The sequence below is a fragment of the Sinocyclocheilus anshuiensis genome, unplaced genomic scaffold, assembly GCF_001515605.1.
Source record: "Sinocyclocheilus anshuiensis isolate Anshui unplaced genomic scaffold, SAMN03320099.WGS_v1.1 scaffold307, whole genome shotgun sequence".
Taxonomy (NCBI): domain Eukaryota; kingdom Metazoa; phylum Chordata; class Actinopteri; order Cypriniformes; family Cyprinidae; genus Sinocyclocheilus; species Sinocyclocheilus anshuiensis.
Window position 1 is genome coordinate 270,148 of NW_015552550.1, and position 25,303 is coordinate 295,450.

General features: G+C 37.1%; 1 protein-coding gene across 1 annotated transcript; it reads right to left on the reverse strand.

The window, feature by feature from the left end:
• Positions 1-969: 969 nt before the first annotated feature.
• Positions 970-25,092, reverse strand: LOC107664383 (sodium/hydrogen exchanger 5-like). The gene is made up of 16 exons (XM_016454938.1): positions 24,575-25,092; positions 19,699-20,016; positions 18,110-18,255; positions 14,921-14,999; positions 14,649-14,826; positions 12,137-12,357; positions 11,581-11,783; positions 8,603-8,692; positions 6,857-6,927; positions 6,628-6,754; positions 4,883-4,974; positions 3,704-3,830; positions 3,429-3,578; positions 2,545-2,617; positions 2,324-2,455; positions 970-2,224 (listed from the first exon to the last, which is right to left on the reverse strand). Exons 1-16 carry the CDS (start codon positions 24,918-24,920, stop codon positions 1,671-1,673), a joined length of 2,907 nt encoding a protein of 968 aa, XP_016310424.1. The 5' UTR covers positions 24,921-25,092; the 3' UTR covers positions 970-1,670.
• Between the last annotated feature and the right edge of the window lie 211 nt (positions 25,093-25,303).

A 25,303-nucleotide genomic window follows, 5' to 3' on the forward strand; every position in this document is an offset into this window, starting at 1 on the left:
TTCTTATGGGCTTACATTTCTGCCACAATTCTACGCGCGAAAGATCATATTTTGAGCGCACAAAAGTGCATTTTGCACACGCGCGATCTGAGTTTGTGGAGAAAATGTTCGTTTCGCAAAGAAAAAGGTATTTCGAGCGCACGGAAATCAATTTTGCATTTCAAATACGTTTTTCGATGTGTGCAGACCTTCTCTTTTGCGCGTGCAATGTTTCACTAGCTTGCTCACCTGATGCCCCCCCTCTGTGCTCGCTAAACGCCAACAGCTCGCGTGCTCAACACAACCCAGCGTTGTTTAGCGAGCACAGAGGGGGGCCATCAGGTGAGCAAGCTAGTGAAACGTTGCACGCGCAAAAGAGAAGGTCTGCACACATCCAAAAACGTATTTTAAATGCAAAATTGATTTCCGTGCTCTCGAAAGACTTATTTCTTTGCGAAACGAACATTTTCTCCACACAAACAGATCGCGCGCTTGCAAAATGCACTTTTGTGCGCTCAAAATATGATCTTTTGCGCGCAGAATTGTGGCAGAAATGTAAGCCCATACTTTCTCAACATCTTGTCCCTCTCAAGGCACAACAATCATCAGTACATACATAGATTTACACAGCAATACAAAACAATGGGACAGCAGGTTCAGCAACACCATAGGTACAACTGGGCTAAAATGGCTTTCAATTTAAAGTGCAAAACCTAAATTCTATTCCATTGTATGGTACAATAAGAACCTTAAAGAATGAAGACATGTGGTATAGAGCAAAAGACTTGGAGTTAATAAAAAATGTATGGTATGTCTTTGTCATTGTCAGACAAATTAAAAGCAATTTTAGAAACAAAATTTACATCCATCTCAAGTCATTGTGCCTTGTGCCTAAAACAAAAGCATTAAAGGCATGAAGATGATACATAAATACAAAATAAATTAACACACCTTGCTTTTTTGCGAAACTCAATAACAGAGAACAGGTAATGTGCTGCATAGAAGCTTATATATCCTGTACACAGCATAAATGCTCCTGATGACAACCATCATGAATTATTTGTCACCCAATGCTGTGGGTGTGGATTTGTTATGCATATTTTAGAGATAATGGCTGTTACTGAAGACATGTTGCCCTAACCTCATGTGCTTTGTGATGTGCAATAAGAAAATGTGTTACTTTGTCATCCCAGTCTGAAAAGGGAAGACCTCAGTACTACTCATTCTTGTTTTAAGATGAACAGGCTGATTGAAGATTAACGCTGTGAAGTTAAGAGTAACCATGGAGTGATTTTCTTTTCTTTCATGTGAGTGAATGAGTGAGGGAGGACAGTTTGACAGACACACCCAGTAGGCCTTTGGAATGTGGTGGAACACTATATGTTCAATAGTTGTACATTTTGACAATCACATATGCGGAGGTACATAATACAGGGCAGATCACTTCAAACTAACAAAAAAGGAAGTGTGAAAGGAACTGCCCTGTACACAAAGGAAATGGACCCTCGGCTTACTCTACCAACCATTTCTAAACCCACGTAACATATTAGAGTAAAAAAAGAAGAACAAATGAATAGTCTCTTACAAAGGAATTTACTGACTTAAAAAAAACAAAGTCTGGCCTGAGGAGGTAAATGTCTGCAGTAAGATGATCAAGGGTCCTAAAAGATAAAACAGGAAAGAGAGAGATTTTACAGTTGGGTCGGCCTCCTGCTTTGTGGATCCCCACCCCCAGAAGGTGGCACTGTCACCAGACTTCTAAGATAAACACAAGGATTCCTTCTCTTTCTGGCGGATTGCGTGGCAGGTGGTGGTGGCGGCCTCAAAGAAGACATTAGGGGCTGCATTTCCTGCGGCTGCTGAGAGAGGGTGCCTTCCTCCTCTTCCTCCTTCCCTGTAGGGAACCTGAACTGCCCTGAACCTGTATCACTTCCTGATGCTGCACAAACACCACCACCACTTTTTCCCTTCGTAGGGGTCCGCACGGGTCCTCCCAGCCTCGAGAGGGTGCTAACACGTGGATGCTGAGGCTCCGGAGGTGCTGGAGGAGAAGCCAGGCTCTCAAGAGAGGAGATGCTCTGGTTCCAAGCTTGCTGCAGGTCTATAGGGATAATTTTAGTTGCCTCCACAGACACACAGGGAGGGAGGGAACCCATGCCACTTTTCCACGGCAGGTTTTTCTCTCCACATGTTGGCGATGGAGGGGCTGCGACTGGGCTCTGACAAACATCCAGTGCAGCTGATACTGAAAGAACAGAAAGAAACACAAGAAGATACAGAGTTGTTGGGGATAAGAAACAATCAGTTCTCATATTTTCTTACCAAAATTGTGTTCATATCCCACCTGATTTTGGTCTCTCTTTTGGTGTTTCTGGGGCTTTGCGAGCCACAAACGTGATGCCTACATCATCATATTTATCTGGTTCAGAAGGATCATGTTTATCCTCCTCAGGCGCCATTGGAACCACAACTGGGTCTGAAGACACATGCAAAAACATGTTACCCACAATGCACTGGGAATTTTAAGTAGCAGAACATAGCTCAACAGTCAATTTGGCAACCAACCTTTGTCCTGCCAGCTGACATTTCGGCGTGGTTTGTCACTGGTGTCTTGCTCTTTAGCATCTGACCCTTTCCGCTGTAAAACAATATTATAAATATTTAAAAAAAAGAGGGTGGGAGAACAAATAAAAGTAAACTTATCAGAGGAATAAGCTATATGCATACATATGGAAGATTTTTAAAATGTTTTTGAAAGAAATCTATTTTGCTCACCAAGGCTGCATTTATTTTATTAAAATATATTAAAATTGTATCTTTATTTTATTTTTTTCATGTAATTTATTCTTGCAATGGCAAAACTAAATTATCAGTAGCCATTACTACAGTCTTTAGTGTGACATGATCCTTCAGAAATTATTCTAATTTGCTGAGGTGGTGATTAAGAAACATTATTATTAATGTTCTAAACAGTTGTGCTGCTTCATATTTTTGTGGAAAACATGAAACTTTTTAAAGGATTCTTTGATGAACAGAAAGTTCAAAAGAACAGCATTTATTTGGAATAGAAAGCTTTTGATGAAACATTATATCTTTATATCTGTTACTTTTGATTAATTTAATACATCCTTGATGAATAAAAGCATTAATGGTGAAGAACTGTTGTAACATTTCCTCTCACTTTCTCTCTTTTAATATTATGCACTTGCGCACGCACATTCACAGACACACACACACACATTAGCAAGTCATCGCTCATGATACATACCAGTAACTACAAACATTAACCATGTCTCTACATTGCCTTTGGGCAACTGACCTCGCACACACACACAGACACACACACACACACACACACACACATACATGTCTGTCTTAGCCTACCTTGGCCTCCCTCAGGTCCACCTAACTCAACATAAGTGTGTTCTGCTGCAGTTTTGAGCTCTTGCCTTTTTCTGACTGCGGTCCTTCTTGTGGCGCTTGTAGCGAGTGGATTTAAAGGACTCCAGACGGTTGTGCATATTCCTCTGGAACACCTCCCTGTCCTGTCTCTCTTTTTCACCCACTGTCATGAAGTGCCGACTGTAGTGGGACTGGTACTGCAGGAATAGAGAAGGTCAACAGAAGCAAACACATCATACAAAGTGTCACCCATTTCACTGATGCAATATAATGCTTGAGAGTTCTTCACAGTGAGAGGGTGAGTGTGTGGCAGGATCTGTACCCGTCTCCTGGGTTTGTAGAGGTTTCCAGCAAGTACATGATGTGTCTCTAGCTCTTCCTCTATTTTGGCTCCTGGCACTGTGTCAATCACCTGGAGGTCTAGACACACACCACTGCCATTTTCTCTCCTGAGGGATCGCAGACACAGAGACAGACAGACACAGACAGGAACCAACATACATGTAAATACATGTATACTTACACCACAGATATGCACAAAATGTCTTCATCTGCCCCTGCACACACTGTCTACACACACTAACACACATTCAAAAAGATCTGAAAATAAAACAATGCAAAATATATTTTTAAATCAGTATTTTAGTCTTGTGTTGTCTGAACATTTTTGAAACAAAATACATTTCCTTGATGTATTCAGTATTAAAGTTTGTAACGTAAGTGAAAATAATATTCAAATAGTTTTATATTGTTTTAAGCACAACTCTCTAATTTGTTTGTTACACTTAAGACAAGATAAAAATAGTATTTGCCAAAGGGGTAAGAAAAATCTACCTCTTGATGCACTACCATTCAACAGGTTGGGGTCAGTAGTTTTTTTAAAGACATTAATAATCTTCATCAAGGATGCATTAAATTGGTCAAAAGTGACAGTAAATACATTCATAACGTTATAAAAGATTTCAGTGTACAAATAAGTATATTTATTTCTATCTATAAATGCGTTTTTGCTTTTTTTTACTTTCTATTCATTAAAGGGGTCATATGATGTTGCTAAAAAGAACATTATTTTGTGTATTTGGTGTAATAAAATGTTTATTCGGTTTAAGGTCCAAAAAACACATTATTTTCCACATACTGTACATTATTATAACTTTTATAAAGCCCGCCTTTTTGGATTTGAGACTTTAGTCTTTGCAACTTTACAGATCTTCTTTATGCACCAAGAGCTTGTATCACTTCAAAGAGAAAGGAAAAATTAAAATGGCATCATATGACCCCTTTAAGAAATCCTGAAAAAACTATTGATAATAAAATAAATTTTTCTTGAGCACCAAATCAGCATTAGAATGATTTTTGCAGGATAATGGGACACTATTCAGTGATGTACATTTATCTTATTTTAGGGAGATTCAAATGTTTTTACAGACAACAAGATAAAAATACTGATTAAGAATTTTTATATTTTTTTTGCAATGTCCTCAAACATAAACATACTCACAGGTAGTTGGTAACATTTGTGACCTCTGGAAAAGAGGTTCTGCTGGCCATGGAAGGCAGAGAGAGTCTTGCAGAGGTCAACACATTCCCACCCTGAGAGAAAGACAGAGAAATTCCCTAGATTCAAATGCTAAACTCTATGCTTGATTCTGATTGGCTGACACATACAGTATTAAACTATTGATTAATGTTCCATAGTTGCTATCAAGTAGTTCCAGTTCAGTATCTTGCATCATTGGAAATAATGCACACCTGAGGTGATAATACAGCCACACTGCAAAGTGCACCTTACACCTTCGGTGTGCATTCATTTTCAATAATTCAGTCAATTTTGCTCTCAAAGTAGATGTAAACCAGCTCTCCGTTCTTCATTCTTCATAGAGATGGTTACCACAAATTAAGCGAACTATGAACATATATACACAGTAAGCAAGTACAAACCTGTGGGAAAGACATGCAGAAATGTGACTTATGTACAGAAAAACAGTAAAAGAAAAACTCTCTTTTTAAAAATGTTTACATTCAAGTTAGAATAATTTTAGTTGATACATTTAGTTTTTACCCTGCCCAAATTAAAAGAGCGATTCTGTGCCTCTTTCACTGGGTGGTCCGAAAGAGAAAAGAGGTTTCTCTATCTATCAGTCTTGTACTAATATTAGCTTGATAACTCCTCTCAGGAAAACAAACTCTATGAAACTCAAGGGTACAGGAAATGATCTCGCTGGAGGACAAAAGTCCTGCATGACTAACGTTCCAGGTGTTCTACAACTTTTCTGGTCTAGTACATTGTTTCTTTTTGTTCAATGGAGGTGTGAAGAGGAGAGAAATTACTTAAATTACTTATTTAAGACAAACTGCAATCAGAATCGAGTGGGAAATGTGTAACAATTATGACGTGCATTTCTATACATTCATATGAAAATATATTACATCACTCTACTGGAGGCCCTTCGTTTTCTTTCCTCTTTCACTCTCTCTCTCTGTATGATGCCATCTCTGAGTATTTTTGTAGATAGGTTTGATGTTGCAGCTGACAGGTATCAGATGCCTACAAAGGACCAGTATTGGCAGAGACACAGTGGTGTCAGGGTAACTAACAAAGAGAGAAATTATCCTCAGCTCTTCTCAAACGACTCTCTTGAGCCTAAGAAAAGTTCTCAGTGCTTCCTCTGCTCAATGCCATAATCCAGGGGCTTTCAGCCTTTAAAGGCCCAAGGACCCCCAACCAGACTCTCGTCCAACCCAGAGACCTCCCCAGCATAAAAAAACTCTAGTATAACTTTTATTAAGAACATTAACTAACATTACTAATAGTTAATGTTCATTCAAAAAAAGTAAGAAATGAAAATGTATTGAAAATCTTGGCTATAATCCACAACTGTTAGTGAGTCTGAATGAAGAAACACTTTTACAGAGTGGACACAGATGAAAATAGAAGTGTTTTTTAGCGATTTTATTGTTGTATTGCACAGCAGTGAGGTTTTACCTAGTACTGATTTTTGAGTGTGGGCACCATCTAGTGGTCAACAATTTCAGTACAATAATAATACAGCATAGAACCCTTACAAAAAAAGTGTCATGGTGAATTACTGTATGTCCAAATGTAAAACCGCAACGTCATACATGACAGCCTTTCAGGACAGCAGTGTCCAAAAAATGTGATGGTATCATTCAACTTTAACAAGACGAGCAATACTTGAACTGACAAACCGCCTACATGATAAATGGCTACATAAAGACTTTTACCTGATCAATGACACTGATGGCATCTCTGATATTGATTTTCTGATAGGCCTCCCACAGTTCACTCTTATGGTACACAGACTTTCTCAACAGCAACTTGCTCAAATAGTTCTTGTCAAATTGCTCCCACCTAAAGGATAAAAAACACTGATTCTTAATTCTTTTCAGCTCTTGTATTTGGACCGAGCACATTTCTCATCATGAAAATAGATGCAGTATAAGTGCCACTCACTTGTCCCTCCAATGATGGTATCCATTCAAACCGGCAATGTCCTCCACAGCTGTCAGAATGTGGTCAAAGGCCTGAAGACAGACAAGTTCAGTGCTTCTGTAAGTTATTAATGGCTATTTTACTTGAATTATCTTAATCTCTGCATTTAGATTTATTTATTAGTTTATTTCATGTCAGCATCCAAGGCTATTTTGACAGCAAAAATAGGGAACATAAAAACATAAATTAATAAACATATTTAAAAGGAGACTAGGGATAGACAAACCGGATAAAAAGTCACATACAGATAAAATAAAACGTATAAAGGATTTTTAGGTGCTAGTAAATTAACTAGACATTGCCAACTGGGGAGCAGTTCAGTGTTAAAAGTTCATTGAATCTGGTTGGTCTAATCACCTTATTTAGCCCCGCCCCCTTTCAGCACTGCGCTTTTTCATGTTTTGTGTTCTGTCTTCCAGTGTCATAAGCTGGTGTTTCTACTGACATGAAATATGCATATGCATATTAATTTTTTTCATTTTTAGGTTATTATTAGCTTGCTGACAGCTTGTTAAGAAACTGTATTAAATGTGTAAATGACATGAAATTTCAAGTTGTGATAGCTCATACTAGTCTAAATGCAATTTCATGTCAAATTAGTCTTGCATTTCTAAAATTAATTTGTCACCCCAATTTGTTTAAATGTTTAATGCAAGTAAAATTGTTTATCATGGATTAAAAAAAATTAACTAGTAGTTTCAATTAAAGTGTTTATGTATTAAATGCTGTAAAGCGGTGGTTCCGATCCCTTTTCTCAGTTTGAGATGAGAAAATCTGCTGACTATAACTGTAGCACAATGTGTGAATGACATGAGACGATGACTATAGGGGTAATATCAATATTTTAATTACTTCTTGTTGTCTGTTGGAGTTTCTTGAGCACAAATTCATATCAGTGTGTCCACCGCATGAAGACAAGAGCTAATGGATTTATGAATGAACCACTCCTTTTAAAATCCATTTGTTATGGCATCCGCTTCACACATTATAATACTCATGATAACTTTTGTTAACTCTACAATAAGTAATAAGTCCACTTGTCCAGCTTACTCTTTGACAGTGATGCCATAAAATTTACAGCACTACCGTGAAAAAAAAAGATAATAATAATAAAATAACAATAAAAAAGGAAGTTCAAAATTCATCTAAAGATGGCTGTGTGCTTGTTTCTCTGGCACATAAGGTGAATACAACTCTAAATCTTCAGAGTTTGGGAAACTGCTGGATTCTAAGGAAAATCTCTTCTATTCTCCTTTATTTTCTCAGAATCTCTCCTGTATTATTTCGTATCTCTTCTGTCAGCTCAGCTACAATACAGTCTATCTTTAGCGCAGGTTTTAGAGTGCTCAGCAGGTAGCCTTGAGTCCCAGCGAGTGCATGCACCAGCAGGGTGTGTAAGGCCTTCAGAAAGAGGATGAGGTAAATGGCAAGGGGCCGTGTGACCTCTGCCTATGTGTGCACATCTATTTGCGGAAAGGCAAAAAAGAGCTCTGATGGTTAATTAATTGGAGGGAAGAGTCTAACGTCAGTCTGTCAGTCACAATGCTGCTGTTTCAGTCATCAGATCACAAGCACTGCACAGATAGCAAGGTCAACATCATCACTCACAGGCAGTCAGGCAGGGACAGAGGGAGACAGGTGAGGAGAAACGGAGACAGAGTAGAGGCAGGATTTACAGCGAGAGTATTGGAAGTGATATTGACTCACATGCTCGTGGATCTCTTCGTTAATGGTGGGTTTTCTGTTTGTGCTGCGAGGCACTTTCAACCATTTCACTAAAGGCTTGATGGTTAAACCCTGGGAGGAAAGATTAGGAAAATGTCAACAAATCAGACAGTAGGAAGCCTCCAAAGCTTTCAACTTAATATCACAACTCATATGTGACCCTGGACCACAAAACCAGTCATTAGGGTCAATTTTTCGAAATTGAGATTTATACATCATCTAATAATATAAATCAGCTTTCCATTGATGTATGGTTTGTTGGGATAGGACAATATTTGGCCGAGATACAACTATTTGAATATCTAGAATCTGAGGGTGCAAAAAAATCAAAATATTGAGAAAATCACCTTTAACGTTGTCCAAATGAAGTTCTTAGCAATGCATATTACTAATCAAAAATTAAGTTTTAGTATATTTACAGTAGGAGATTTACAAAATATCTTCATGGATCACAACATGATCTTTACTTAATATCCTAATGATTTTTGGCATAAAAGAAAAATCTATAATTTTGACCCATACAATGTATTTTTGGCTATTGCTACAAATATACCCCAGCGACTTAAGACTGGTTTTGTGGTCCAGGGTCACATATTTCTAGAAACAGCACCAAGTCAGTATTTTTGGTCTTTTAAATAAACTTTTTACCTAATTAAGCAGTATCACACTAGCATGCTCTTTTTTGAAATACTGATTTACTTATATTTTATATTGCCAGATATTTTGTGTATTTTTGCTCTGCCAATGAAAGAGGTTTTAAACGACGCACAAGCATAATCAACGTTACGCTTGTCTGAGGAACACTGACTATATCACTGTTTTTGAACGAATTGTTTTAGTGAAATTAGGGGTGGGCAATATGACCAAAATCTTATATCACGATATGAGTAATTTTATTTCACGGTAACAATATATATCACAATATGGTTATTTTTGCTTTAAATAAGATCTTTATGATATCCACATTTTTTGATACCATAGAAATTTCATCATTCTTGTCACCAGTGTCAATTTCACAAAAAAATAATACTTGCCTAAGTTAAAAAACAAAAAACAAACTGAAGCTCACTGAAGACAAGTAAACAGTCAGCGATTAAATAAGAATAAGAAACTAATTACAAGCAATAGTACAAAAAATTACAGTTGAACAAATAAAAAAGAATTGCTACACACATTGTATAAAGTAAAAACACTGCATATTCTTCACTGTGTAAATTAAATATATATTTCTTCTTATTAAAGTTACAAAAGTGATTTAGTCAAGAGCAGTGAGAGATTTTCTCTCTTTTGTTGTTTAATTTACATGAATGACAGACAGTAGGAAATTTAGACTGCTGTCACTTTAAGAGATGCCCGGATCCAATATACTGGTACACATGTGTTTTCTTTCTCAACTGTTTGCTTTCACTTAAGACCTAAATTACTGCATTTACGAGGATACGGGCATTTTAACAAGTGTGTGTATTTAACCGTTCAAGGCCTATAAACTGGCAAAAATAACTCAGTTCAATACTCCCGTGCTCTATGAGCACCGTCTTCATGTGCGCATGCCTCTCTGACAGCGTTTTCTTTCGCTGCTGATTGCGTTTCAATGGCTTAAAATCACTTGTTTTTAAATCGCAATGCTTAAAAACACGTGCAAACGAAGAACACGAAGTTTCCGTGACCACGATAGAGACGATAGTCCAAAATCTCTACCAGTTGATCGTAGAGTTAATCGTATCTACTGCCCACCCCTAAGTGAAATATTCAATGACTCACTCATTCAGTTTTAGTTCCTGAATGACAGGGGTGTTAAACATACTGAAAAACTGTACTTAAAGTATAGAACTACAGATACTATGTCAAAATAAATAAATAAAGTCATAAGTACCTAGCCAATAAAAATGCTTGAGTAAAAAAGCATTTAATTGTACTGGTACTCTTACTATTTTTACCACATTTGAATAAGGAAAAAAGTAATAGTAGTATGCTAGTATGAGGTTGTGAATTCAGCAACTGTTTTCAAATGAATTGGTTGAATGAATGATTCAAATGACTCACTCATAAAGAAAGTGTCTGAATTCATCATACTACGATATAAATACTACTATTACTATTTAATCATATGAGTTAATATGATGTCAAATTCAGCCAGCCGCTTGCTTCGGTCCTGAATGAATCATTGTTTTTGAACGAATAGTCTAAATGAATGAGTCAGTGACTCATTCATAGAGACACTTATTGGCACCTACAATACTAGCATATCAATGCATCCTGCAGAAAGATTTGCTGAAAAACCCTCAACACTAATACCCATACTGACGATGTCAAAATGTATATTATTTATATATGTATTATGTATATGTATTTAATGTTTTAATAAAAAAAACAACATAAAACAAAAAAATAAACAATGCAGTTTTTCCACAACCTGTTACAGAAAAAGAAAAAGCATACTTGTCTAACCAGCATGCATATTTGTGGAATCTGTTGACAGATGAGTTCCTAACCAACGTTTGACAGTATATCCTGATGATTGCAGCAGTCAAATATACTGTGGCATGTTGGATACACCAATATGACAACACACACAAAGACACACTAGAGATTCTGCAGCCTTAAATAATGGATTTACCTTATTCCAAATAATTGGAATAAGGTAAAAAGCCTAGCCAGATGGGCACATCACACAAACACATTTATACATAGGCAGCACCATCAAAATCACTCCATTCACCATAATGAGCATCTCTATGTCAGAGCAGCTTTCGAAATAACAGCAATTTGACACAGCAGTGGGGAAATGTCATCCCTGCAAGGCAATAATCAGTAAGTAATAATAATCAGAGCCTGAGGAAAGATGAATCAGAAAACAAACAAACACTTTTATCAACACATAATGATTCTGTAAAGGTGAGAGGAGAGGGAAAACATGAATAGGCAAGAATACAGAAAAAATAAATATCTAAAAGAGTTACCTGAAACATGACTGTGAAGAAAACCACAACTATGGTTGTTGCCACAAAGTAGTCTTTAGCCTTCACCTGTTCTTTATCTAAAAGTACCACCAGAGCAAAAGCCACAGCACCTCGGAGACCGCCGTATGACATCATCACTTGATCAATCTTTTCCAGGGGAACCAGCCTGAACCAGTTCAGGAACCAAGTCTGTCCTGCAACACCTGCAAATGACATGTTTGAGCAAATAAATATGCTAACTGTTAGAGCTGAGGCCTTTGTAAATGTCTAGTGCAAGATTAATTTAGCATCTCAACCTATTATAAATCACAAAAGAATTTAAATGAAAACTAGATGAATGTACATGGTATGTTTTCAGCTTTCATGGTTTAGGAAAATCCAAAGTGTAAGTTAATTGTGAAGCAGAATATGCTATGAGTGAGGGGTTTCAATTAACAGTTCTCTTTTTGTTTTTGACTTCAGTAACCAAAAAGTACCAACAATACAATGTGACTATCATGTTTTTTGAAAATCACGGTATAGAATAGAATAGAATAGAATAGAATAGAACTCTCACCCACAGCCCTGAAGACTAAGATAAATATGAGTGTGCTGACAACAAGGCCAGTGTCCCATGCCCATTTGGACTTGTCCACAGCGGAGATACCCAAAAAGATGAAGATGATCGTCTCTGCAATGCTGGCCAGGGTTTTCATGGTGTACTTCACGGTGGTCCGGGACTTCTGGGATATATTGGCCTCCACATACTTGTTGCAGCCTATGCCGCAGAAAGTCATCCTGTTATGAATCAACAATGCCATCAAGAGGCACGGATATTACATAATGACGATAGAATACAACATATGTATTTTTATCCAAAGAAAATATATAAATACATAAATATAATTGAGTTTACAGTTTAACAGAGTGGTTGTTAATCTTTGCTATAAATTGTGTGGACCTTTGTATCTTTGGATTGACGTCTACATTTAGACAAAGATATGAGATATCCCCATATTTACACTCCATATACATAAATTAGGGCTTCAGACAGGAATTACGCTTTGCTCAGAGTGCTGTTTTATTTGAGTCGCTCTGCATTACTCACAGAACAGACCAGAAACAATGAAAAGTGCAGGATTATAATGAGATCATATTTATATCATCCAGTCACACATGACCTTTTCCCATTTTCTTTCAATCCTACTATGTTTTATTTCAATTCAATCTAAATACCCCGTTGTGCGGTAAATGTGATGAAAAGCCATCAGGGGGCGCTCCAAGCACTGCATTACTTTATACTTACAAAATCAAACAGACAGGCATTTACTTTAAAGGTGACATATCATGAAAATCTGACTTTTCCAGGTTTTAAGAGCTATAATCAGGTCCCTGGTGCATCTACCAACCAAGGAAACGTGAAAAAGATTAACCCAGTAACTTTGTTTTGGTAAGCCTTATTCTGCAAGCGTCTGAGAAAATGAGCGTGTCTGATTTAGCTCCCTTGGCGATGTGGCAAAGGGATCTCATTATAATATTACCGCCCCTTAATCTGTAAGCTTCCACTCAAGGCGCCATCATTTTGATTTCGCAAGCGACAACAGTGTACCAGCTCTAATGCTATGGCGAAAGTTTGAGCAAAACATGCTAACTGTTCTGTCTTTGGCTGCACAGACGAGCACAGAACACTATTTAGAGTCCCAGCCTCAGAGGAGACAAGAGAGCAGTGCATTTATTGATTTATTTACTGTATATTGCTGCTGCCACACAGATAAAGAAAATAAACATGCGATTTATTTCCCAGCTGTTTACCTTTACAGACATAACCGACTGTTTTTGTAACTCGTGTGTTTTTAACGTAAACTTGTGTGTGAATGAGAACTTAGTTTAGTACTCACATGCTGTGACAGCCGCTTTCTGTCCGTGTGCTTCGGATATGTGCGCTCAGAAAACCGTATATTAGAAGTTTAAACTAATATGGTTTAAAATGCATAATTTCAGCGCGATAAACATGAAAATTAGAACCAAAACAGATGTTTTTAGCAGGTACAAGCTGTAATGACACAGCTCTATTCTAGAAAAGGGGGCGGGGAGCAGCAGCTCATTTGCATTTAAAGAGACAGGCCCGAAAAACAGCGTGTTTCTACTTCCACTCAAAATAGGCATTTTCAAAATGATATAATAAATGATCTGTGGGGTATTTTGAGCTGAAACTTTACAGACACAGTCTGGGGACACCAGAGACTTATATTACATATTGTAAAAAGGGGCATAATATGTCTCCTTTAAACTACATGTGAGAGAAATCATTGCTTCATATCTTGTAGTACTGATTCCTGTGCTTAAGGCATGTTGTATTCAAGCATGACCCTGCATCTTAAAATCTGTTCTAATGAGCAATACTAAAATGGGTTAATAATCTAATTCCTCTGCTCATAATCTCATTATGTGATTTATGACCCACCAGAAACTACTGAGATTTACGGGTCAGCACAAATGGTTTGAAAACAATCTGAAACAATCTTCAAATTGACAGTGGAAATATTCATAAACAAAATCATGTTTTCCTCATCATGTGCACAGACATCCAGCGCACATAAACAAACACACGCACCAGTTTTCATTCAATGTATCATTTATCCCTGACCCTGATGTTTTCATTCTCTTTTATTATGCTCCTATATTTCTCTCTCTTTTGCTGTAGTACTCTTAGGTATGAATCATTCCCTCTCTCTGCATTAATACTGTCATTTAACTTCTCACCGTTTTAAATGTCAGCCACTACAGAGATTATCACACAGCTGCACATACACACAGCTATTTTTCTATCATGGGAATCTTCCATTGACTTCTGTTTTTATTTTTACACTAAGCTAATGATATTTTCTATGCCCTATGATCACACAAATATTTCTTGTTTTTTTACAATTTCAGTCATATTTAATTTTGTGTATTATTCATCTTCTAAACAAATTTCATGGTCACAGTGTCAATAAAGATGCCGTTTACTACTACAGTATGTATGTAGACACTCATTTTCAAATAGGTCAAGTTATTCAGATGAGTATGCAAGCAGTGGCAACACTCACGATAGAATAGCGGACAGAGAGAAGAGTTCTGCCGTCAGGTAGGCCAGGTAAACCAACAGGAAGACGAACAGTGGCTCTATGATGCGCACTTTCTTCGTAAAACGAGTGACAAAGGCCAGAATAACAGCAAAGATGAGACCAACCAAAGTCCCTCCAATACTGACAATGAGGAAGGATGCTGGAATAATTGCATGTAAGATAGAGAATAAAAAATAATTAACTCATTTAAATATTACACTCTAAAATAAACTATTTATACATTTTGTACTTACCAATTCCTTTAAAATAGTCTGCAGTGTAAACATTTCCTGGTCCCACTTCCACAAAGGATATGTACACTTCGTATAAGACCTGTTGAGAAAATTACAAATTTATCCCTGCAACACTATCTTGCCAATTTGGAAAACTAAATGATAAAAAAAAAAATATCAAATAATATCATTCAAAAATTTGGGGCCAGTAAGATTTTTTAATGTTTTTGAAATCTCATATGCTCACCAAGGTTGCATATATATGATCAAAATACAGTAAAAACAGTAACATTATTAAATATTATTATAATCAAAAGTCATTATTTTCTATCATAATCTATTTGAAAATGTAATTTATTCCTGTGAAGGTAAAACTGAATTTTCAGCAGCCATTACTCATCTTCAGTGTCACACAATCCTTCAGAAATCATTCTAATATGCTGATTAGCTGCTCAAGAAACATTTCTTATTATTATCAATGATGGGTTAGGTTAGGTAACAGTTAACAGTTGTGCTGCTTATTTGTTTGGAAATGTATTCTTTTTCAGGATTCTTTGATGGATAGATAGGTCAAAGTACTGTCAGTTTTGATCATTTTGTGTGTCCTTACTAAATAAAAGTACTCATTTTGGTCACTCTTTATTTTGGGAACCAATTCTAACGATTAACTACGACTTTTGCCTCAAACTCCTAATTTGGTGCTTATTAATAGTTAGTAAAGTAGTTGCTACGTTTAGGTGTGGGGTCGGAATAAGGGTTCTAAAATATGGTCATGCAGAATAACGCATTAACATGTGCTTTTTAAGTACTAACAAACAGACAATATGCTAGTAATATTAGCAACTAGTTAATAGTGAGAACAGGTCCCTAAATCATAATCTACTGACCCCAAACTTTTAAACTGTAGTCAAGGTGAGTTAAAAATGACATTCACAGCTAATGGAGAAAGTGAATGGACAGACTGAAAGTGCATCTGAAATTGTTCCTTTACAACTAATCTTCTAAAAAGGAGACTTACAACAGAAATCTTGCAACAACTCAGCTCAAAGAGCAGTGACATTAAGAGAACAAAAGATAATTATTGTGGTTATTTATGGTTAATTAATGCAATTTAAAGATATAGTTCACCAAAAATCTTTTATGTAATCATTTATTCACAAACCTTCTGCAAGACACAAAAGAAGAAGATATTTTGAAGAATGTAGGTAATACAAACAAATGGTGCCAACTGGCTTCCATTGTATATGACAAAAATAAACAAATAAGAAATAAAAATATCTTCTTCTATATCCCACAGAAGAAAAAGAAGTCATACAGTTTTGGAATGCTGTAAATGCACCAAATGCAACAAAAATGGTGAACTATCCCTTTAAGCGATAAAAATAAAATGTCAATATTGAATTTATACCATTCTGTGTGGAAAAATGTTGAACGTGCATAAGAGTCTCTGTCTCAGTCCAATCTAGTAATTCATAATCTTTGATTCACCCTTTGTGTTGGATGCATTTTTACAAAAATCACAACTGACATATAACAGAGCAACTGAAAACTATTCCACTACATGATTGAAGACCTTTACAGAGTAAGTCTGGAACTGTTGTTCGTAACCTGTGAATTCAAGCAAAAACGTGCAGACCCAGACAAATGACATTCTGGAATGGATGGATACATCCATGCTTTCACATTCCAGGTGGAGTGAGGTTGATGTTGTAGGGTAGATTAAAGTGAAGTAGATGGGAAATGTGTTTAGTGATGAGGGGTCACTGGGCCTTATCCTCTACACATGGCTCAACAAGTGTGATAGCTACAAAACTAAGGGGACAGACTCGCATACCAACCATGGGGAAGTCGTGGCCTAATGGTTAGAGAGTCGGACTCGTAACCCAAAGGTTGCGGATTCGAGTCTCGTACCGGCAGGGATTGTAGGTGGGGGGAGTGAATGTACAGCACTCTCTCCCACCTTCAATACCACGACTGAGGTGCCCTTGAGCAAGGCACCGAACCCCCAACTGCTCCCCGGGCGCCGCAGCAAAAATGGCTGCCCACTGCTCCGGGTGTGTGTTCACGGTGTGTGTGTGTTCACTGCTGTGTGTGTGCACTTTGGATGGGATAAATGCAGAGCACTAATTCCAAGTATGGGTCACCATCCTTGGCCACGTCACGTCACTTTCACTTACAGTCAACACATACCCAAGACTGCACATGCAAGAGCTTGATATTCTGCTGATTTGGAACCAAATTTAATCCCAACGACAATATATAGTATAAACAAGTAACACTAAATCAGTTTATCTCTAACCAGTAGCTACTGTATGTCCCCAGAGTCATTATATAAAAAATACAAAGAAAAGAGGGAAATGGTTTGGATAATTCAGTGGCAATGTCTTAGCCGAAGTCATTTACTATCGATTGGCTCCTCCAGAGCAAGTAAATGACTTTTGGTTATGTTTTATAACATAATCATGTCAGCACTACAGCAGAGGGTTCTGGTGTAATGTTACCATAACAACAGAGATGCGACTGAACAGAGAGAACACAGAAGGATGCAGAGATTGTCCTCATCTCCCTTGAGCTCTCCTTGAGCCTTTTAAATCCCTAAGCTAACCTTAACTCTCATATGTCCACAAGAAAATAAGTAGGTCTACATATGTCAAAACACTCCAATATCAATTATGCCAGAATTGAGTGTCTATGGTACTACAGATCTTTTTTTTTTTTAAATAAGAAATTAATACTTTTATTCTGCTAGGATGCATTACATTTATCAAAAGTGACAGCAAAGCCTTTTTATTGTTACAAAATATTTTTATTTCAAATAAATTCTGTTCTAGACATTTCTACACATCAAAGCATACTGAAAAAAACTATTATGGTTTACATTAAAATATTAATATAACTGTTTTCAACATTGATAATAACAGGAAGCAGCAAACCAGCATCTTAAAATAATTTCTGAAGGATCATGTGACACTGAAGACTGGAGTAATGATTTTGGTGAGCATAAGAGACTTTACAAAAAAAAAAAAAACTTACTGACCTCAAACTTTTGAATGGTAGTGTATTTTCTCACTCACAGTGCTGACCATTATTCTCTGTGTTAGTCACACATTGCCCAAGCTTACATAGTAAAAGCAATTTGTTTATAAATTAGGGATTGAAGCAAACAAGAGTCATACAGGGGAAGATGATTTAAAAAATGTCCTGACTCACCACAGTGACAGCATCATTGAGCAGTGACTCGCCAAAGACAATGATGAAGAGTGTCTCATTCACATGGACTTCTTCAAACACAGCGAGCACTGCTACAGGATCCACAGCCGAGATCAGAGCTCCAAACAACAAGAAATCCATCAAACCTGCATTTACTTTTTCATCTGCACACACACAACACACAAGCTGCAGTCAATATTTACAGCCAAATTGACTGTAATACAGCCCTAATGGTGTGGTGTAGTAGCTAAAGATCTGTAAAAGTAGGTTCAAACATTGTAAGCTGGGAGTCACCATAGTGCACTTGAGCAAAGAACTTTAACCCATGATGCTCCAGTGGGGCTGTCCTTGTGATAAGAGTACTGTATGTTGCCTTGGATGAAAGTAACAGCTAAATGGCTACTTACTAGCTTTCTTAGATCTAAAACATCCTTACACCACATCTAAATCATATGGGATACTTGGATCAACAATTATAAGGCAGTGATGACTTGTATTGAACAAAAATTAGCATAACTCACAATATGAAACATGATTTGAAGAGTTGTAAAAATGTAAAAACATTTATATATAATCACACTATGTGACCTGTGATGACAACTGAATTATTAATGAGTCCATCCAATAAACATATTGTATCGTCTGTATTTAGACTTATGAACTAGATAACTCTGTGATAACTCTGGTGATAATTATAATTAATCAATTGAATCCTTTATTGAACATTCCCATCTTTTATCATATTGCAGTTGTCAGTATTTTATAAACAACATAAGCAATTGAAGTAAAATCAAAGTAATAGAAGGACTCTAATAGCTTATTTAATAGCTTACAGTACAGTGATTTGCAATCGGGGTCAGGGTCCACTAGGGGGGAGTCAATTAACTTCTGAAAAGTTTAAGAAACTTAATTAAGATGTAAAAAAAAAAAAACCATAAAAATCAATGTATAAACATAATATTTCTTATTTAAATGTGTCCCCTCAGCAACTGAGGAACATACAGTTCTTGAAATGTCTGGAATCAAAAAATTATTCAAGGTTTATTATTATGCTTACCCACTCATAATTTCTCTTAATAACAAGTTCCAAAACAAGCGTTCGTGGCTAAAGCACTGTATGATCTATGATCATTTAAGAAGTGTCATATTTGGTTCCATTAGTTTGAACAGACACCCCATAACAACTCACCTATGGCCCCTGCCATCTTGACTCCATAGAGACAGAATCCAGTGCAGAAGGCATTCCACAACGTACAGTGATTTGCAACCGGGGTCAGGGTCCACTAGGGGGGAGTCAATTAACTTCTGAAAAGTTTAAGAAACTTAATTAAGATGTAAAAAAAAACAACATAAAAATCAATGTATAAACATAATATTTCTTATTTAAATGTGTCCCCTCAGCAACTGAGGAACATACAGTTCTTGAAATGTCTGGAATCAAAAAATTATTCAAGGTTTATTATTATGCTTACCCACTCATAATTTCTCTTAATAACAAGTTCCAAAACAAGCGTTCGTGGCTAAAGCACTGTATGATCTATGATCATTTAAGAAGTGTCATATTTGGTTCCATTAGTTTGAACAGACACCCCATAACAACTCACCTATGGCCCCTGCCATCTTGACTCCATAGAGACAGAATCCAGTGCAGAAGGCATTCCACAACGTGCCTACCACAGCATACATCAAAATGGCACCCAGGTTGTCGAAAAAGAGCCGTGCTGGCATAAAATACCCAGCATCCCCCACTATAGTTGGCAGGAGAAAGAGGAAAAAAAGTCCTGGGTCCAGTTGGTACGGCTGCTTCTTGCTGGCGATAAGAACCACTGCACCCAGAACCAGACCCAGCAGAATCAGCATACAGCTCTCTGGGACCGCTGTGGTGAAACGCTGAGAGAAGTGGAATACTGAAGAATGCCGAGTGGAGAAAAGAGAGAACAGAGGGAAAAAAAAGTTAAAATGGATTGAGATGAGAGATATGTTGCCATTCAGTGTCATAAAAAGTGTAAATGTAGTAATGTGCTTTATTGAAATGGCACTCTAGCTGTAAAATTTCATCCATTTTAAACAGACTTAAATTGCATTTTGACCATAATGTACATACAGTACACTGCATTCATGTACTTTGACTTTTAGCCATTTATATTTAAATTATTAAATCACAAGGAAAAAATTGTTTAAAATAACAATCATTCCTAAACCTTTTTTTTTTATGTATATGATGCATTTTAATAACAGATAGTAGTAGATATTATTTATACTTGGTGCATCTTTACTTTCATCAAAGTTTACTGCAGCATGTGCCAATTTTATAAACATGGTAACACCCATAAAAGAATGCATAATGCATACAAATGCATTAAAATGCAAAAGAATGCATGAAAGAATAAAACAAACCAAACAACATGCAAAAAGCTAAAAGTTTCATAGCCCACAGCAGCCAATAAGCCTCATTTAAAGAGTAGTTTATAAGTTGCAGCTGCTGTAATTCCATGCCATGGTTTCAAATGAATTGTTCCTCAACACCACTCTAACGTACAGTGAAACATGAGGTGTAAGCCTATACTTCACATAAGTCACAAGTAGTGTTTATATGGACAAAAGGGAATTTAATAGATTATAAGAAGTTTGGCAATATAAAGAATGGGGATATTTTACTGAAAATGATGTTGATTTATAATGCTTATTAAAAAATGAGCAAGGCACACACTGACCTCCATTTATACAAGTCCTCATGAAATGCCAGTGCGTAAAATCACAACACATTACAGCATAATGAGAGATTCTAATGCCACTAATTATGAATGTTTACAAGTTCTGAGTGATTTTGTGGAGGAGGGAAAACACGGTGCACACCTCTGCCAAGAAACATAACAATCACCGCTCACCATGAGTCATTCACACAAGGACAGAAAAACACTGACATACAACCAAAAAAAGCATAGACATCTGCACAAACACATGCATGTGTGCACACAAACACTAAATAACAAAAACAACTACAACAAAAAAATTAAAAAAATAAAATAAAATTCTGAAAATATCCTGATACATATGCCTAGATATAGACATAAAATACACAAATATGTTTTAATGAGAGTGCTACAGATTCATTCCATTCATACTGACACCTGTGTGCCACTCCAACATCTCTCTATTGTAACAGAAAAGACCTTCATGTGTGAACATGACTCTTGCTACTGCTAAATCCTTTCTATCACAAGATCTCCTGCTTTTAAATTATTACTTGTCATAAGCTTTTAATTAATCGGTCCACATATAATTACAGCCATAATGAAAGAATATTAAATCCAATTAAACTGACGCCCTTCATTTTCAGGGACAGGCAGAGAGAACTTTTGCACAGCTAATTAGGAATATAGAGTGGAGTGCCGTCCCATTGCGATTATCTTTATTAACATTAGAACAGGTCTATGATTAAATTAAAGTGTGTGTATAATGGGATGGTGCTCAAACTCAACAACTGAAAGTACGGATGTTTAAGAAGAAGAGTGTGTTCTGAATGCAGTACACTGATAAATGAGATTGTGAAAGTAACAGGACAGATCATAATCATCACTACATATGCATATGGATTTCATTGTTTTTTGTCTGTAGCTGAACTAATGAGCAGACATTGTCAATAACTGACACTGGCAACAGCTAAATTCAACTTTTTTTTTTTTCATATTAATAACTGTCATTCAGTACTAATATATATCATGAAATTGAATAAATGTGACAGTAAACAAAGATATAATTTTACAAATGGTTTCTATTTCAAATAAATGCTGTTCTTTTGAACTTCAATCGAAGAATCATGAAAAACCACAGTTTCCAAAAAAAAGATTAAGCAGCACAACTGTTTTCAGCATTGTTAATAAGAAATGTTTCTTGAGCTCAACATGTTAAAATGATTTCTGAAGGACCATGTGACTCTGAAGACTGGAGTAATGGCTGCTGAAAATTCAGCTTTGCCGACATAGGTATAAATTACATTTAAAACAATATTAAAATAGTTATTTAAATGTTAATATTACTTCACAATATTATTTTTTGTGTGTTTTTGAGCAAATAAATGCACCATTGGTGAGCATAAGAGACTTCATTAAAACACTGAAAAAAAAATAAAAAACATATCCAAAACTTTTGAATGAGGCCCTCCATAAATTACACTTGCCAATGTCACAATAAGGGGTAAATCCGTGCTGACGCCCATAATCTGTGAGACAAAAAGCATGTGTGTCTAATAACACCATAGTCATCTTGATAATGCACTGATGCAATGTTATGGCAGTACTATAATGATACAATAGTTTAAAGGTGCTGTATGTAATTTTCTTACTGTACTAAAACATAAAAACACCATAATACATTACTGGATAATCAGGAAATATGCTAATTTCACATACTTCATATACTTGTTTCTCTGAAAAAACAATGCTACAGCCAGTTATTCTACTTTGAAAATGGGCATTCCATGTCAGAATGTCTGTTTTTGTTTTGGTCTGTGTGATTCTGCCCATTGACCCAACCATTTCAACTGCTAGCTGTCACTATTACATACTGCATCTTTAAGGATAATATAAAAACACTTTGCACACGGGGCAGCTGTGACCACTGCCTTTTGTGTTTTTGTCACCTATGTAGGTGACATTCAGTACTGTTTTCTTAACACCTGTTCAGGCTGTACTCAGCACTTGAAGTCAGCTGAACACTGTGCGCAGGTGCTTCAGATAGTGCTACTTTCTCCAGATGCAAGACAAATATTCAGAGTGAATTTTGATGGTGTTACTGTGGCAATCGAATCATGGAGAAACAGATGATTGAGCTACCAGAACTAAATGATCTGATATAACTGCATGTCTTAGCCAAAAATACAAGCTGGAGGGACGCCTGAGAATCACCCACACATGCAAATACAGGAGGCAGTGCATTTTGTGTATGTACTTTATATGCGTGTATTTTCATGAATAAAATACACAATGTGTACCACAAAATGTACAGCGAGTTCTGTTAACCATTTTGTTCTCAAATTCTACATTCTTCATTCATTAATCTGTAAGTTGATTGTACTGTTATGGACAACATCACGTCATGTTTTTCAAGTCCAATTGAGAATTCTCTTGTGTTCTTAAGATATTTTTATAATGTACTTTTGGCACTGATCCCTGTGAGCTCTCACTTTACTTCTTACTACAGCACAATTGAACACAACAGACCTCTCACATAAAGAAATCATTCTTATGAGTTGGATCTTTTCAATGAATCAGCTGAACCAGTTTACAAAAGAGGTCAAACATAATTCACGAATAGCACAAAATCAAACGGTTCTCCAGTGAACTCACAAACAGAGAATCATCTCATTTGTAATGAGCCGAGAAAAGATGATTGTAGAAGCATTTGACCGATGAATTTTGGTGAAGAGATGCTAATCAAATAGCAGAAATGTTGCAAATTAAAAGCACTGGAAATAACTTGATGGTATTACTCATACACATGCAAAACAGTGCTTGTTTTAAAGGGACAGTTCACCCAAAAACAAAGATTATATTTTGAAGAATGCTGGGAACCAAACAGTTGGTGGTCTCCATTGACTTCCATGTATGGAAGAATACAAAATATATATATTCGTCGAAATATCTTCTTTTGTGTTCAAAAGGCTGCAAAGTCTGCATCAAACTGAAATGGGAAAATATGTAGCTACTGCGACATATACATCAGTATTAAAAAAGCGTAATAAAAAGCAATAAATAGCTACAATGGCTACGTTTTAGAACAATATGCCACGCTAGGGACCGTGTGATGTTGTCATGAGGTACAAGAAGAACTGAATCGCTTTTTGAACCTGTTCTTCATAACAAACCGTTCGAAAGAACCGATTCGCGGACAAGAATCGAACTTCCCATCACCATCAGAACAAGACCGATGATGGAAAGATGATGATGATGAGTCATAGCCAATCAGAGCACGCAGCTTTTGGAAAGGTGCCGGATCGGCGGGAACACGGCGAGCTCACGGGGCACAGAAATATCTCGCGGGGTGTTACAGCACTGATTGCAATAGCAAAGAAAATTACAGGTACAAATAGAAACCCACCACTAACCGCAAAGTACAATACTGTATCTTTAACGCAGTATGCTTATCTCCTGTGCAGCTAAAAGCCCTTTTTTATTAAAATGCCCCTGAGGAAATGTATGGGCTTTATTGCCATGGCAACCATCAGCGTCAGCCAGTGGAAAGGAAGCGCAGGTGGCTTGCGCTTTTTACGCACCGATTTACAGCCGTCTGCCGAACACGCAGCACCGCTTTAATAAAACGCACTACACATATTCAGGTCCTCAAGACAGTCACCTTTCCGCTTAGCGACAGTCCAACGGGTGAAAGTAAGCTCGGTAGAGTCTATATATCACAGCCAAAACAACTCGTTTAGTACACGAAAACTTACATTATTACAGAACTTACGTATTTTCGCCACACTGGCCACCAAAAGCCAGCTGGCTATGATGTAAGGTGTTTGCACGTAGCTCCATTCCCACTGCACTATCTTGTATCCTCCTCCTCCGTGGTGGTGGTGAGACGACGACTCTCCGTCCTCCGTGCTCGGCGCCGCCGGTTCCTCCGCAGACCGGGCGAGCGCAATCCCGGGATGTCCGTACTCTTCTGGAATATAGCGAGAGGCGACGGGGGATGTGACGGCAGGTGCGGCGCTTACCTCCAGCTCTGGCGGCAGCGATGCTCCTGTCACGTAAAGGTCAGTCGTTGCATCACTAGCCACAGTTATGAACAGGAGCAAACTCAAGCCCCGCATCTTTCCGGCGTGTTCAACGGCGTGTCATCTTCATTTCTTTTATACACAACTGTTGCGATGGCAAGCCCTCCGCGGGACGCCCCGTTACCGGTTTACAACATCAACACACACCCCACTTGCCGGTAACTCGCGAAGGTGCAGCTGGCGTATAGGGACACGTGATTCGGTCGTGCACGAGGAGGTTCTATTTAAGAGCCGGCACCCATCATCCTCATCAAAATAGTAAGTGCATTAAAAACTCGCATTATCAGCCTATTTCTACGTGCCACGAAAAAGTACATTATGGAGAAATATATTTGCTTTTATAGCAGAATAATCGACAAGTCAATTTAACCATCTACGCAGTATATTCTAAATAATAGATCACTAAATTATGATTGTAG